Genomic DNA, 12,027 nt, shown 5'->3' on the forward strand with positions numbered 1-12,027 from the left:
TAACCCATCACACCCCCTTGGCTTCTCCATCTTCGCCATCCTGCCCGGACTGCATCTGGAACAACTTAGCAGGGACTTGTGCCTGGCACCAAGAGCTCCCTGCAGCTCCCAAATGTTCCAAGGGATGTTAAGGTGCTCCACACCTTGCAGGCAGCACCTCTGGGGAGTGAATTGTGACCTGCCCCCCGGCCAGCGAGCTGAGGCATGGCTGGACAGCCTGTGCCCTCCACAGCGGCTGGCTCTGGTATCCTTGTCCTTGTGAGCCAGCGCAGCAACCAGATTGGTGAGGCAATCTGAGTTAAAAATAGGCTACTTAAACTGGTGCTGCTGCCAAGAGGAAAAAAAAAAAAACCTTGTGAGTATTTACAGCCTTGGCTTTGCACTGCCTACGTGCTCCAACCTGAAATAGGCTCTGCTTATTCCAAGAGCAGGACATGCAGCTAAATTGCTAGAAAGCGTGGGCAAACAGAGGAGCAGGGCAGGTCAGGAGAGGGTCACGGATACACGAGGGGACACTGCCCTGTGTAAGTCACTGCAGTGCCCTGATTGGCACCATCCAGCGTGAGCATCACCAAAAGCACGTTCCTCTTTACCCGAGGGTGTTACCTCTGCCGTGCCAGGTACCCGCGGCACGCCGCCTGCAGGCACAGGGCCCCGCTCCTGCGGGCAGCGTACGCCTGCCGGGTGTGGTGTCCCCTCCAGGCCGCCTGGATGCTGGTGGCCGCGGCGTGCCGGCGCCTGGCGTGCTCCCGCCAGCAGCTCTGGATGAGGTGGGCTGCAAACTGCATCTGCAGGAACCTGCGCCGCTCCACGAAGCCGCGCCAGTGGCTCTGAAGGATGACAGCGGCTTTGCTGAGAACCACAGGGTCTGGGGATGGTTTGCCTTCCTTTCGGCTCTGGTAGCTCCGCCAAAATCTCTGCAAACACAGCAGGGGATTCCTTGTAACAGGTGTTGTGTGAAGTACAGCAAAGTATCCAATGGGTCCATGTGATTCACCCAATTATTCTCCATCAGTGATTTATGTTGTTTTACAGCTCTCACTCGCTCTCCGAATGAGCTGTCCTCCCACAGCACATGCCTTCATGCAACCTCTCCAGCTTCATGCAACCTCTCCACTTAGATGGGAGGACAGCACCCGCCTTCATGCAACCTCTCCAGCTTCCCCCCATTCCCAATTTATTATGGCAGAAGGAGTCAATCCCAACTTATTATGGCAGAAGGAGTCAATCCTGCTTGCAAGCTCCCTCCTTGGACAGGAGAGCTGATTTTGCCCACGGGCTCTGTCTGTAGGATTTAGGGATGGCAATTTGCACGGGAATCCCCAGCAGCACCCACCTGTATGCTGATGGCCGCGTGCCGCAGGCTCAGGAACTGCCTCCGGCAGAGCAGGCTGCGGAACCAGCGCTGCAGCAGCGTGATCCTCCGCAGCACCTCCTGGTGCAGCAGGTCCTGCAGGACCTGCCGCTCCCGTTCCTTCATGAAAACCTGGCCAAAACAACCCAAAAAACACTAGCATGGAAAGCTTCCCGGACCACGAGTCAAATCCTCCTGGTTTCTGCTCCCAGGAAAGTTGAGGAGCTGATTTTTGTGAAGGCACCTCTAACAGGTTTCAGCAGTTTCACAACAGCCTGTGACTCTAAGCTGTGAATTACAGAGCTTTCCCACCAGGGGAGGCAAAATGAGGACCATCATATCAAGCTAAGGTCTTGAGATTTTGGAGGACACAAGTTTTTTGAGGCTGCCTCATTATAACCAATAGCAAAACAATATTATTCCTTACTCTTTTATGTTAACAATATTAAAAGTTTCATTTAAATCACTGATTTTTGGTAAGAAGGAAAATAGTTTCATTAATTAAAACCATATACAGATATTAATTTATCAGACAGAAATACAGGCAAGTGTTATTTCTGTGTCTTAAAGGCTGAGCTGAGGATGAACATTTACCATTGTTCTTCCAACTTGGTAATTGTCTGGATCGAGTTTTATCTTCCGGAAGAAATCATGGATATTGTGCTTAGATGGGCTGATCCCTTGTGGCAAAAGGACATGGAAATGGTTCACAAAATCCTGAGAAGGAAAAGAAAAAAGCAACACCAAGATTTGGTTAGCTGGGTCCTGCAGCTACTTTCTCCCATAAATAACAGATTTGCTCCACTGGCCACATGAAACGGGACCTCTGGAGTGAGCACAAGGACAGATAACATTTTATGCACTGAGGAACACCAAGATTCATCCAACATTTGTGGTTTGATGGGAAAGACATCAAAGCAGGGACCCAGCAAGGTTCAAACATTTTTCAGCGTGGGAGGAGAGGTTCTGCAGAAGCCACAGGGTCAAACCCCAGCAAAAAAATGCTCCAAATCCCCAGCAAGAGCCACTATGGAAGGCAGATACCAACATCTGCAAAACATCCCTGAGATGGTCCAGCCGTTACTGCTGGGAGGATTCAAAGAGTGAAGGAGGTACAAGAGGATAGATCCTCCCAAGCAAGGTTGGGAAACCTGCTCTGGGCAAAAAAATGCTGAGCATTTTTCTTTTTCTAAACAGCTGCTGTGCAGAACATGATGTCTGCCCCAAAGCAGCCACAAGCAGGAAACCAATCAGCACCAGCAAAGCATGAAAGGGCCGACATGTACACAAAACCTGGCAAACACATGGAAAAGAAGAAAACAGGAAAAGCTGGCTAACTCCAGCAGTTCAGAGGATGCATATCATCCTCCTGATGGGACACAGCCAACACAACAGGGCTAACGCTGCTCCCAGTAATTCCAGATGCAGAAGAGAACATGCAAATCAGACAGTTTTTTCCAAAAGGGAGTTCATGTTGCAAAAAAATACTGGTTTTGTTCAAAAATCACAGTGCAGGGGGCTCACACCCCTCCCTGAGGACTAGATTGGCTCATAGGCAGAGAACCGCCTGTTACATCCACTGCCTTCCAACAACTAGAAATTAATTACCCTGATAAAAAATGAACCAGCAACAGTCAGACAACTCTGCTAATGATGCTGAAGGAGGTGGAAGACAAAGCCCTTTGTACCCAACCTGGAAGGAGTACTTGCAGCTGTATCCTGACTGGCGGATGCGCACGGTCTCCAGCATCCCCGTGTAGCGCAGCTGCCGCAGCACCAGGCTGTCGTTGAACCTCAGGGGCAGCTGCAAGGGGAAAACCAGAGCAAGGATGAGCAGATATTTCCTTTCACTGAAGCTTTTAAGTGCATGGATGGGTGAAGGGTTCAGCAGATGTAGCACATGTGCATGACACACACATTGTCAGCAATGTTACGGGAGGGAGGGAATGTGGGTCCCCAGGAACTGAACTAATCCCACTGGGGTTGAATCCTGTTTGCTTCTGAGACTTTCAAACAGCTAACTAGAGAAATAAAGCCATAAAAAAAAGATTTTTTTGCATTTCAATTGAAAAAGACCCCCCAAGGGCACAGTTAATGGGTGATTTTTGAGCAAGTAAATAATCTCCAATGCAAAAAGCTTCAGCTTGAAATGCCTGGATAAAACTCTGAAGGATTAATCTACAAAGCATCCCTACATTTTGAACTGAGGGTGTCCTCGGTCCATAATACAATTATGTAAAGTCAAATTCAAGAAATATGAGTCAGTGTGATCAATGTAGTTTATTCTAAAAGTATCTGCTTTTACTCATGGAAACTTTATTTTAAGGAAGCTTCAGGGCTCAGACCCAGCACAAGTGAATTCATGGTTCTATAAATCTCTCTTATGGCTGGTCAGAAACTTCAAAGGAGTCAAATAAATTTATTAAAACCTATATATTTTTCATATAAATTAAAATACTATATTTATATAAAATTTATATATTTGTATTTTCATATAAATTAAAATACTATATTTGCATATATGTGTTTCTACAAATATAAGAAGAGCCAGTGCAGTTTATCAAGTGACACCCAAGTGATAAATCCACGCTTCCCCTTGCCCAAATTGCCTAAACTCAGCTCAATTTGAAGCTTTGTTTCCTATCTAACTCCCTGTAAAAATGGAAAAAAGATTCCCAAGCTGATTTCTAGCAGGATCTTGCTTTCTCAGGATGGCATTTACCTTCTCAGCGTTGGATCGGATGCACTTGACAAAATAGGGCTCTGCTTGGCCAAGGGTCTCCATCAGTTTGTTGAGGGATGCCTGCAGCAGAGGAGACACAGGGAAGGGAGAGGAGACCACAGTGGGTAATGAAAATCCAAATGCTTAAATTATAAACCAACATAAATTGGAATTAATTATGAGTAAATGAGGCACATGGGAAATTGTTCTCCCAAATGAGTGTTTTATCACAAGCAACTTGACTGATTTTGTCTTTGCCCTCAATAAAGAAATCAAATATAATGCTGGGCAGGATTTTCAGATCTCTGGCTTCCCTGGAGCCCAAATTCCCATCCCACTCCACACCACAAGCCTCTTCCAGCCATGAATGGGAGCTCCAAGACAAGAATTTACACCTGACACAAAACAACCACAGATGTGTCTTAAACACAAATCAAATTTTCCTTCATCAAAAGTGACTCCAGGCAGGATTTACTCCTGATTTTTAATTGTCAAAACTTTACTGTTGGCCTAAAAATGAATTGTTTTTAATGAAAGTTTTGCCAAGGGAAAATTGGGAATTCACAAATATTTTTGAAGCCTGCAACCCTGAACACTTCACAGTTTGTTTCTAGAGAAGAGCTTCAATGCTGGCATGCTCCTGACTGAAGGATCACTGAGAATAGAGGGGTTTCCTGGCTCCACTTTTCTATTTCCCCTTATTTATTCATCACCATTAAAAGTCTCTCCCATAAAAATGAATTTACATTGGCATCACTCTACAGCCAGCTGCTGTAGAGTGGGATGTCATGCTCAGTTATCCCTTCACCTTGCAAACCTTTGGCTTTTTGGGATGAATCACAAGCTCTTGGAATAAAATCAGGCTGAAAACCAGAGTGTGCTGAGTCCATTGGTGCTGGCCAGGCTCCTCAGCCACATTTTTTTGCTGTGTCCTGTAAATACTTTGGGTCTCTCTAATTGCTGAGCTCATTACAAACATGGCATTGGTAAAGTGCTAAAGAGTTGATTACTCCTGATTTTAATAGAGTTCAACTCAGTCATGTAAAGGAGATTCTGTCCCATTTATTATAAGCAGAGTTATAAATTCTGGAATACAGGAGTTAATAAACTGCTGTGGTATTACAAAGAAGCATTTTGCCCACAGATCAGCTCACAGGAAGCCTTTTTTTTCCTTCTGATCATTTCAAAGACATCTTTATGGGAAGCCTTTCATGTTAAGAAAAACATGAAAATCCTGGATGTTCATTCACATCCAGGATTTTGGAAGAGACAAGGGATGGATCCCACGCACATGTGATGCAGCTGTGTTATGTACATTAACTTCATGCAAATCTCCCTGCTCCTGTCCCAGGGAGCAGCAGGAATGCCATGACGTGGCAGACCTCTGCTGGCATGCTCCTGGTTTTCTTAAAATCTGAAATTACTAATTTTTACACAAAAGAAGCCTATTGGGGGCTTTCAATCAGCAGCAATGCTGCAGCAACCCACTGTGCACACACAGGGTAGTGAGAGGGAGAGGGACACAAGGGACACAACCCCTTTGTTGAAAGCTCAGCAAGCAGAGTGCTCCCAGTGCTGGGAATGGTGGGAATGGGATGTGCAGGACCCATAGGAGGGGACATTTCCATTTCCTCATGCCATCCTGAGTGAGGCAGATGGTCCAGGCACCCTCTGCCATCTGCTGGTCAGGAATCCACAAAGGACACGTGAGGTCGCTGGATTAACCCTGGACCCATCTCCTTTGTCCCTCTGCCAGCAAAACTTTGCAGCCACCCCCTCCTTCAGCACCTGCACTGTACTCAACCCCTCCATCCCTGTCTCCAGGGCACCACCTGCATGTGGGTTAAAGGGGAACTCTACAGCTTTAGGTACGGCTGGTTTAGTTTTCCATCCCTGCTCCTGGAGCACACTCTGAGGCAGCTATTTCCCCTACAGATTACCCTAAGTCTAGGGATAGTGGAAATCCACAGGAGATGGAGCAGATGCAAGCCTGGGGTTGAGGTATTAGCCACAAAGCAGCGTTCCTCTGAAAAAAAACCACGTTAGGAAACATTTGTGTTTCCTGCCTGTGACCCAATTCCATGCACTGCAATTTTATTAGATTGCTCTTGATTAAAAAAGCAATGCTGCTGCTTTGTCCCTTAAAATTGTTCTCTTTAACAAGTGCTCACTGAGATTAGGGATCTATGATTTGAATGTGCTGTGAAAATATAAAAAAAAAAAAAAATCAATTTTTGCCCCCTAGGGCTTTTCCGAGTTTTGTTGTGAGCCAAAATGGGTTTTGGGAAGGCTTTTCACTCCAAGACATCCCTGTTTCAACCCCTCCATGGCTATGAATTAAACTCTGCAGGAGTGAATTTTGACCAGAATACCATTAGATTAGACAAGTCTAAATACATAAATTTACAAATGTGCATTCTGCAAATTATCTATACACATGTGTGTGCATGTATTTTTAATTATTCAATCTTACCCACACCTACACATGGTGATTTTCTAAATATAAACCACATCTCCAAAAAAGCCCCAAAGCAGTCAAAATTACAAGTCAAAACCAAGCCAGACAGGCCTAGAATCCAGATTTTAAGTGAAAAGCTGCTTTCTATTATTACCACCTGCTTGTGCACATGTCTTGTAGCAGTTTCCAAGCCGTGCTGCACATATAGAACAACCACATTCAGGTTGGAAAAGACCTTTAAGATCATTCAGTCCAACTGTGAGCCCAGCACTGCCAAGTCCTTGGAGGATTATTTTCCCTGCACCAATCCTAGGGATTGCTGACTGACAACACAAGATTGATTCTCCTCTGAACTCCCCTGCTCACCAGGAGATAATGCAGCATGATTCCGACTTTTCTGCCCCTATTAAAATCCCCATTCTGTCTCAGAACAGATTATGCTGGATGAGAGTAAAAAGACTGCAAAAACTGTGATTTGGGGATTTGGTGGTTTCTGGATTTGGGGGAGAAAGCACCACAATATGATGTACCAGAGGACAGGGATGCACCAACATCTCATCCTCATGTTCCAACTTGCTCCATCACATCATCCCCATGATACCCATCCTCACTCTTATTTCTCTCTATTTTTAAATCCCTGCCATGTCTCCCAGTTCCCTCAAGCCCTCAGGGGGATCCATGGCCTGAATGCTGCAGGGATGGGGCAGGAGTGTGCCTGGAGCAGGTGATTCCCCTCTCTCCATCAAAGCAAAGGGCTCACCTGGAACTGGGCACTAATGCTGGGTGGTTTTTTCTTCTTGTGGAGGTGGAGCAGAGATTTGGTGATGCGGTCGTGCAGCGTCAGGTTGGTGAGGTGCTTGAGGGACTTCACGTCCAGCAAGTGCTGTGGAAAAAGAGAGAATCCATAGAAAATCCAGATGTTACCATCACACCATCTGCTATATCCCTCCTTTACCCTCATAGAGCTTTCTTAGGTGAAGTAATCTCAACAGGGAACACTGGGGATGGCTTCCCTGAGAGGATGGGGAGGCCCTGGCACAGGGTGCCCAGAGCAGCTGTGGCTGTCCCATCCCTGGAAGTGTCCCAGGCCAGGTTGGACAGGGCTTGGAGCACCCTGGTCTAGTGGAAGGTGTCCCTGCCCATGGCAGGGGGTAGAACTGGAAAGCCTTTAAATTCCTTCCCAACATAAACCATCCTATGATTCTCCTCACTGTTAATGAGCAGCTCATTGATTAATTGCATCAGTGCCTCTCCAGGTGCAAGACAGACATGGAGAGGAGTAAAAACAATGTTTGTTCCTCTTTTGGTGCTCTGCTCCTGACCATGGATGCAGCATCAGTGAGGACCACAAAAAGCATTATTCTTCTAGGCATAACAGATGTCCTGGCATCTCTTAAAATATAATACATGTAGCCAAGACAGAGGGAAAGTAACAAGGTTGTTGTCTATCAGGTACCAGCTCTCCTGCATCACTTACTTGCTCATTTTAGTTTAGAGATTCAGTTATTAAATTTCACTAGCATGTACATATTCCTTCTCAGAAGGAGGAAAAATGAGACAGAGCAGCTCCAAGGAGGATGTGAGTGCTCACATCTCTCTCCCAGCAGAAATCAGGGCTGAAATCCTCTGGGTTTATATGAATTAAAGAGCCCTGAACAGAGCTGAACTGAACAAAGTCTGGGTGTAGACACAATGGTCTTCTTCATATCCAACAGCACCACATGACTGTGCTACAGCCTTAACCCACAAAACACAAGGGGAAAATGCTGCTTCTTACTCACCTTTGGGAGACTGGGTTTGGCTTTGAAGTTCTTATTTCGCCTGAGGAGATAATAAATGGCTCAGGTTAATCCCCAGTGCAATTGTGGAATGGAGGAGTTGATGAATCCAGCCCCTCCACATCCCCCTGAGCAGCTGCTGCCAGTGCCAGCACTGAAATGGGGCTGCCCTGCACACTGCAGCCTGAGAGGGGTCTATCCAATAATGGGAATGGTTACACTGGAAATGATGGCATGCTGGGAATTTGGGAAGAGTGAAGATGCCAGGTCACAAAATGATTGACCAGCCTCCTGCTTTCCAAACCCCATGTTCATTCCAGCCACCCTGGGATGCTCCCTGAACCTTTGAGGAGGCTGCAGTGTGAATCACCTGCCCAGATAATTATAATGGAAACTCTGATAAGATGTTAGAAGTGTGACTGCAGTACATGGCTGCTGTATCTCCAGACTGGTGTGGCCAGAAGATTTGTTCCTTCTCTTTCTTCCCTTTGTCTGTCATTCTGAATGAATGAGACAAATTAAATCAGACATGTCAAATGTAGTGGGATTGCTCTGACCCAGCTAGGAGACAGCTCCAAGTCTGCTTGGCATGCTGAGAGTTTCATATCCTGGCTATTTACATTCTCCTAACCACCCTTGCTGCTCATTGTGCCAGGAATAAAGCCCAGATCCCCTCCTGGGTACTGACATGAGGATGCCATGGGCCCTCTCCAGCAGTTTGCTGTTGGTGGTGTTGACAAATATCCCATCTTTGTCCAGGAAGGTGCCAGGGCTGGCGAGCCTGTTGTGCCTCATCCCCATCCTGCCATTCCAGCCAACTCCATAGGCATCCCTGCAACACCAGACACCAATAGGAAGAGATAAAAAACACAGTTCCATGATAAAAACAGATCATAAAACAACCCACGAGCTGCTGCTTTTTTCTTTCCATTGTTCATTCTCTCCCATGGGATGAGTCCCTGGTGCCAGACAGCACACGGAGCCATCATCTACTAAAGCAGCTCTCAAAGATCAAATATTCACAAAAGGAACAAATTAACAGCAGGACAAAACCAGCTTCCAGCTCTCCCAGACAGAAACCTTGAGTCTGCAGATACCTCTAGATACCTTTGGTTACCTCTAGATACCTTTGGTGGCCTGAAGGATACAAGGCCATGACATCAGGTGCTGACTCTGGCTCCTCAAATTCACACAATCATTCCATTGGGAAAAGAAAAAGCAAATCTAATTTGCAATAAACTCATTATTTGCCACAAAGGTGGATGTCAGCCCCAACTGGATGATGGGTTGACCCAGAATCATTCTCTGGGACCTAATTACAAATCAGTCACTCAATTTGGTCCCTTCTGCCACAGAGCATAACTGCTGTGGTCTCCAGAAATGCTCACCTGGCTTCAGAAGGGCTAAAGGAAACAAGGAGAGGAACCAAAATCCTCTCTTGGAGGGATGGAAACTGATACTTGACCAAACTACACATCAGGACAAGCAATTTCCTGAAGTGAGGAGCCTTCAAGTGGTGTCTGGGGGACATGAAGTCTCTCATGGGCAGCATCTCACCAAAACACTTTTGGCTTGGCGGGTTTTTGGTGGTTTGTTGGGGTTTTAAATTCTAAATGTTTTATCAGCCTTGCAGAAATCATTATATGAAATAAAAGCAATCCAAGTTATCTCAGACAGGAGGAAAAGGAGCAGGAGGAGACTCCAGGCTGCAGCAGGTCACGAGGATGCTGAAGGACACGGTGGTTTAAACGCGGCCTCGGGCGCCGGCCACTTCTGAGCACTGACAAACAAGGCAGCCCTTTGCCTTAAAGTCCTGATTGGGATGAAAGGCAAATCTCAAGTGCCACATGGAAATTAAAAATTAAAGGAAGTAAAGCTGTGTGTTCAGCCAGCTCAAAGCCTGGAGCCAGATCCTCAGAGCAACGTCACCTCGCTGCCTCATCTAAGCACTTCCCAAATTCCTTCCTGATCCTATTAAATCAGCATTCTGACATGGACCACTATTATAAGGAGGGATCAACCACAGCAAAGCAAAACCCCTGGCTAAGTGCTCCAGGACCTGCTTTCTTAAGCATTCCACTCACAGATGGTTAGTGAGGAGCTGGAATATCCAAGTGATCCCTCCTGTTCACCTTTCTTCTCTTTACATCTCAGGTACCATCACCAAAACCCTCCTGTTTGCAGGTGGGAAAAGAAATCAGTTGATGGGAACCACTAAAACTAAACAGCCACTTTTGGGATGTACAACACCATTAGTCCTAGCCAATCTCTCTGGAAAATCCTAGATATTCCCACATGGTTTTGAAAAACCCAAAAGATAAAATGACTGGGACACTTCAGGATGGATACATTCAGATGGCAACAGATGCAGGATTTTGGTATTTTGGGGTCAATCCCCTCACCCAGCCCAGCCAGCTGCTTCCAGACCAACACCTGCTCAGACAGCCCTGCACATAAAAGTGTCCCTAGTGAGCACAAACCAGAAGGATCTCAACCAGCCCAAGTGGTTTTGGTTAGGCATGGCCTGGCCCTCATTTCTCAGCAGCTGGGGAAGGCACTTGGAACGCTCTGCTGAAGCCTGGTTTCCCACCCAGCATGTGCAAACCACCCATCCACTTTTTTTCTGAGATCAGAGGAGAGCACTTGGCTCCCTAAACCCTCCACAGTGACTTCCTGAGTGATGTCATGCCTCAAACTTGCTTTTAGAAACAGGCCCCGGGCTATCCTGTAGGTTGGATGCACAACCAGGCTTATCAGCGACCACATGATCATGAGATGGCTTTGAAAGCAATTCCTGTTTAATTTGGAGCTGTAAATGGCCTGCCAGTCCATCTGCTGGGAAGCGGCTCATGCCAATCTCTCTTCCAGAGTGTCACCTGCACTCCTGTGCTCAGTTCCTCTTGCCCAACAAGTGCAAGATTGGTATTTACCTGAAATACCAACATTCATCAAGGGTGACACAACTCTCCAGATCAAAAGCAGCTCCAATGAAAGGGATCAGAATCATCAGCCTGCTCTGAAAGTACAGGCTGGACCTTGGGGATCTTTTGAGACACGTGCTTTGTACTTCCAGAAGGAAGAGGCAAAGGTGACACTTGGGGACCCATTACTGATGATGCCCAAGGGAAGATCACAGACCACATTACTGAGGCATCACAGGAGTTAGGATGGCTCCAGAAGCACTTTTTTTTTTGCAAATAAAGCCTCAGATTGAGGCTGCTGGTAGGACACAGCTGCTGAGCATGAGGAAGAAAAACAGAGTTCCTCAATTCTGGCTGTTGAGGCTGATTTATCTGCTGTGCTGGTAGGGGCTCAGCCACATAACCAGAGCTGACCACATACTGAGCTCCACACTAAATAAACACATCCTCCTCCTTGCCTGGCTCAGGAGGAGTTTCCCTGCCTTTACAATGTCTCTTTGCTGAGATAATTAAAATATTTTGGGCTATGAAAATGTTGGCAGCCCCAGCTCCCACACTACAGTGCCTCCAAAGCTGGAGTTGGGCAGTCCAAAAAAGCCCTGTCCCAGTTTACAGATGCTCCAAAGGTGCCAAAGGTTGGATAGAGAAACTGCAGGAATCCTCTTATCTCCAAGGGAAGATCTCCAAAGGGACAAAGTTTCACGTTACGTTATCTTGAGGGAAACTTGCACAATCAGAGGTGCTGGGAACCGAACGTCACCTCTGGAGACACCAACCTTCCCTGCTCTGAGTGT

The 12,027-nt window shown here is 46.5% G+C and overlaps 1 protein-coding gene across 7 annotated transcripts in view; it reads right to left on the minus strand.

The window, feature by feature from the left end:
- MYO9A (myosin IXA) overlaps positions 1-12,027 on the minus strand; it is a 174,538-nt gene that overhangs the window by 23,956 nt on the left and 138,555 nt on the right. For all 7 annotated transcript variants that reach the window (XM_058033014.1, XM_058033010.1, XM_058033015.1 and 4 more), the window contains 8 exons: positions 9,001-9,144; positions 8,316-8,355; positions 7,295-7,417; positions 4,077-4,157; positions 3,048-3,158; positions 1,949-2,071; positions 1,337-1,486; positions 607-917 (listed from right to left, as the gene is read on the minus strand). In XM_058033014.1, coding sequence (XP_057888997.1) covers positions 607-917; positions 1,337-1,486; positions 1,949-2,071; positions 3,048-3,158; positions 4,077-4,157; positions 7,295-7,417; positions 8,316-8,355; positions 9,001-9,144 — 1,083 coding nt within the window. The remainder of the gene's footprint in view (positions 1-606; positions 918-1,336; positions 1,487-1,948; positions 2,072-3,047; positions 3,159-4,076; positions 4,158-7,294; positions 7,418-8,315; positions 8,356-9,000; positions 9,145-12,027) is intronic.

The sequence above is a fragment of the Melospiza georgiana genome, chromosome 13 (assembly GCF_028018845.1).
Source record: "Melospiza georgiana isolate bMelGeo1 chromosome 13, bMelGeo1.pri, whole genome shotgun sequence".
NCBI classification, from domain to species: domain Eukaryota; kingdom Metazoa; phylum Chordata; class Aves; order Passeriformes; family Passerellidae; genus Melospiza; species Melospiza georgiana.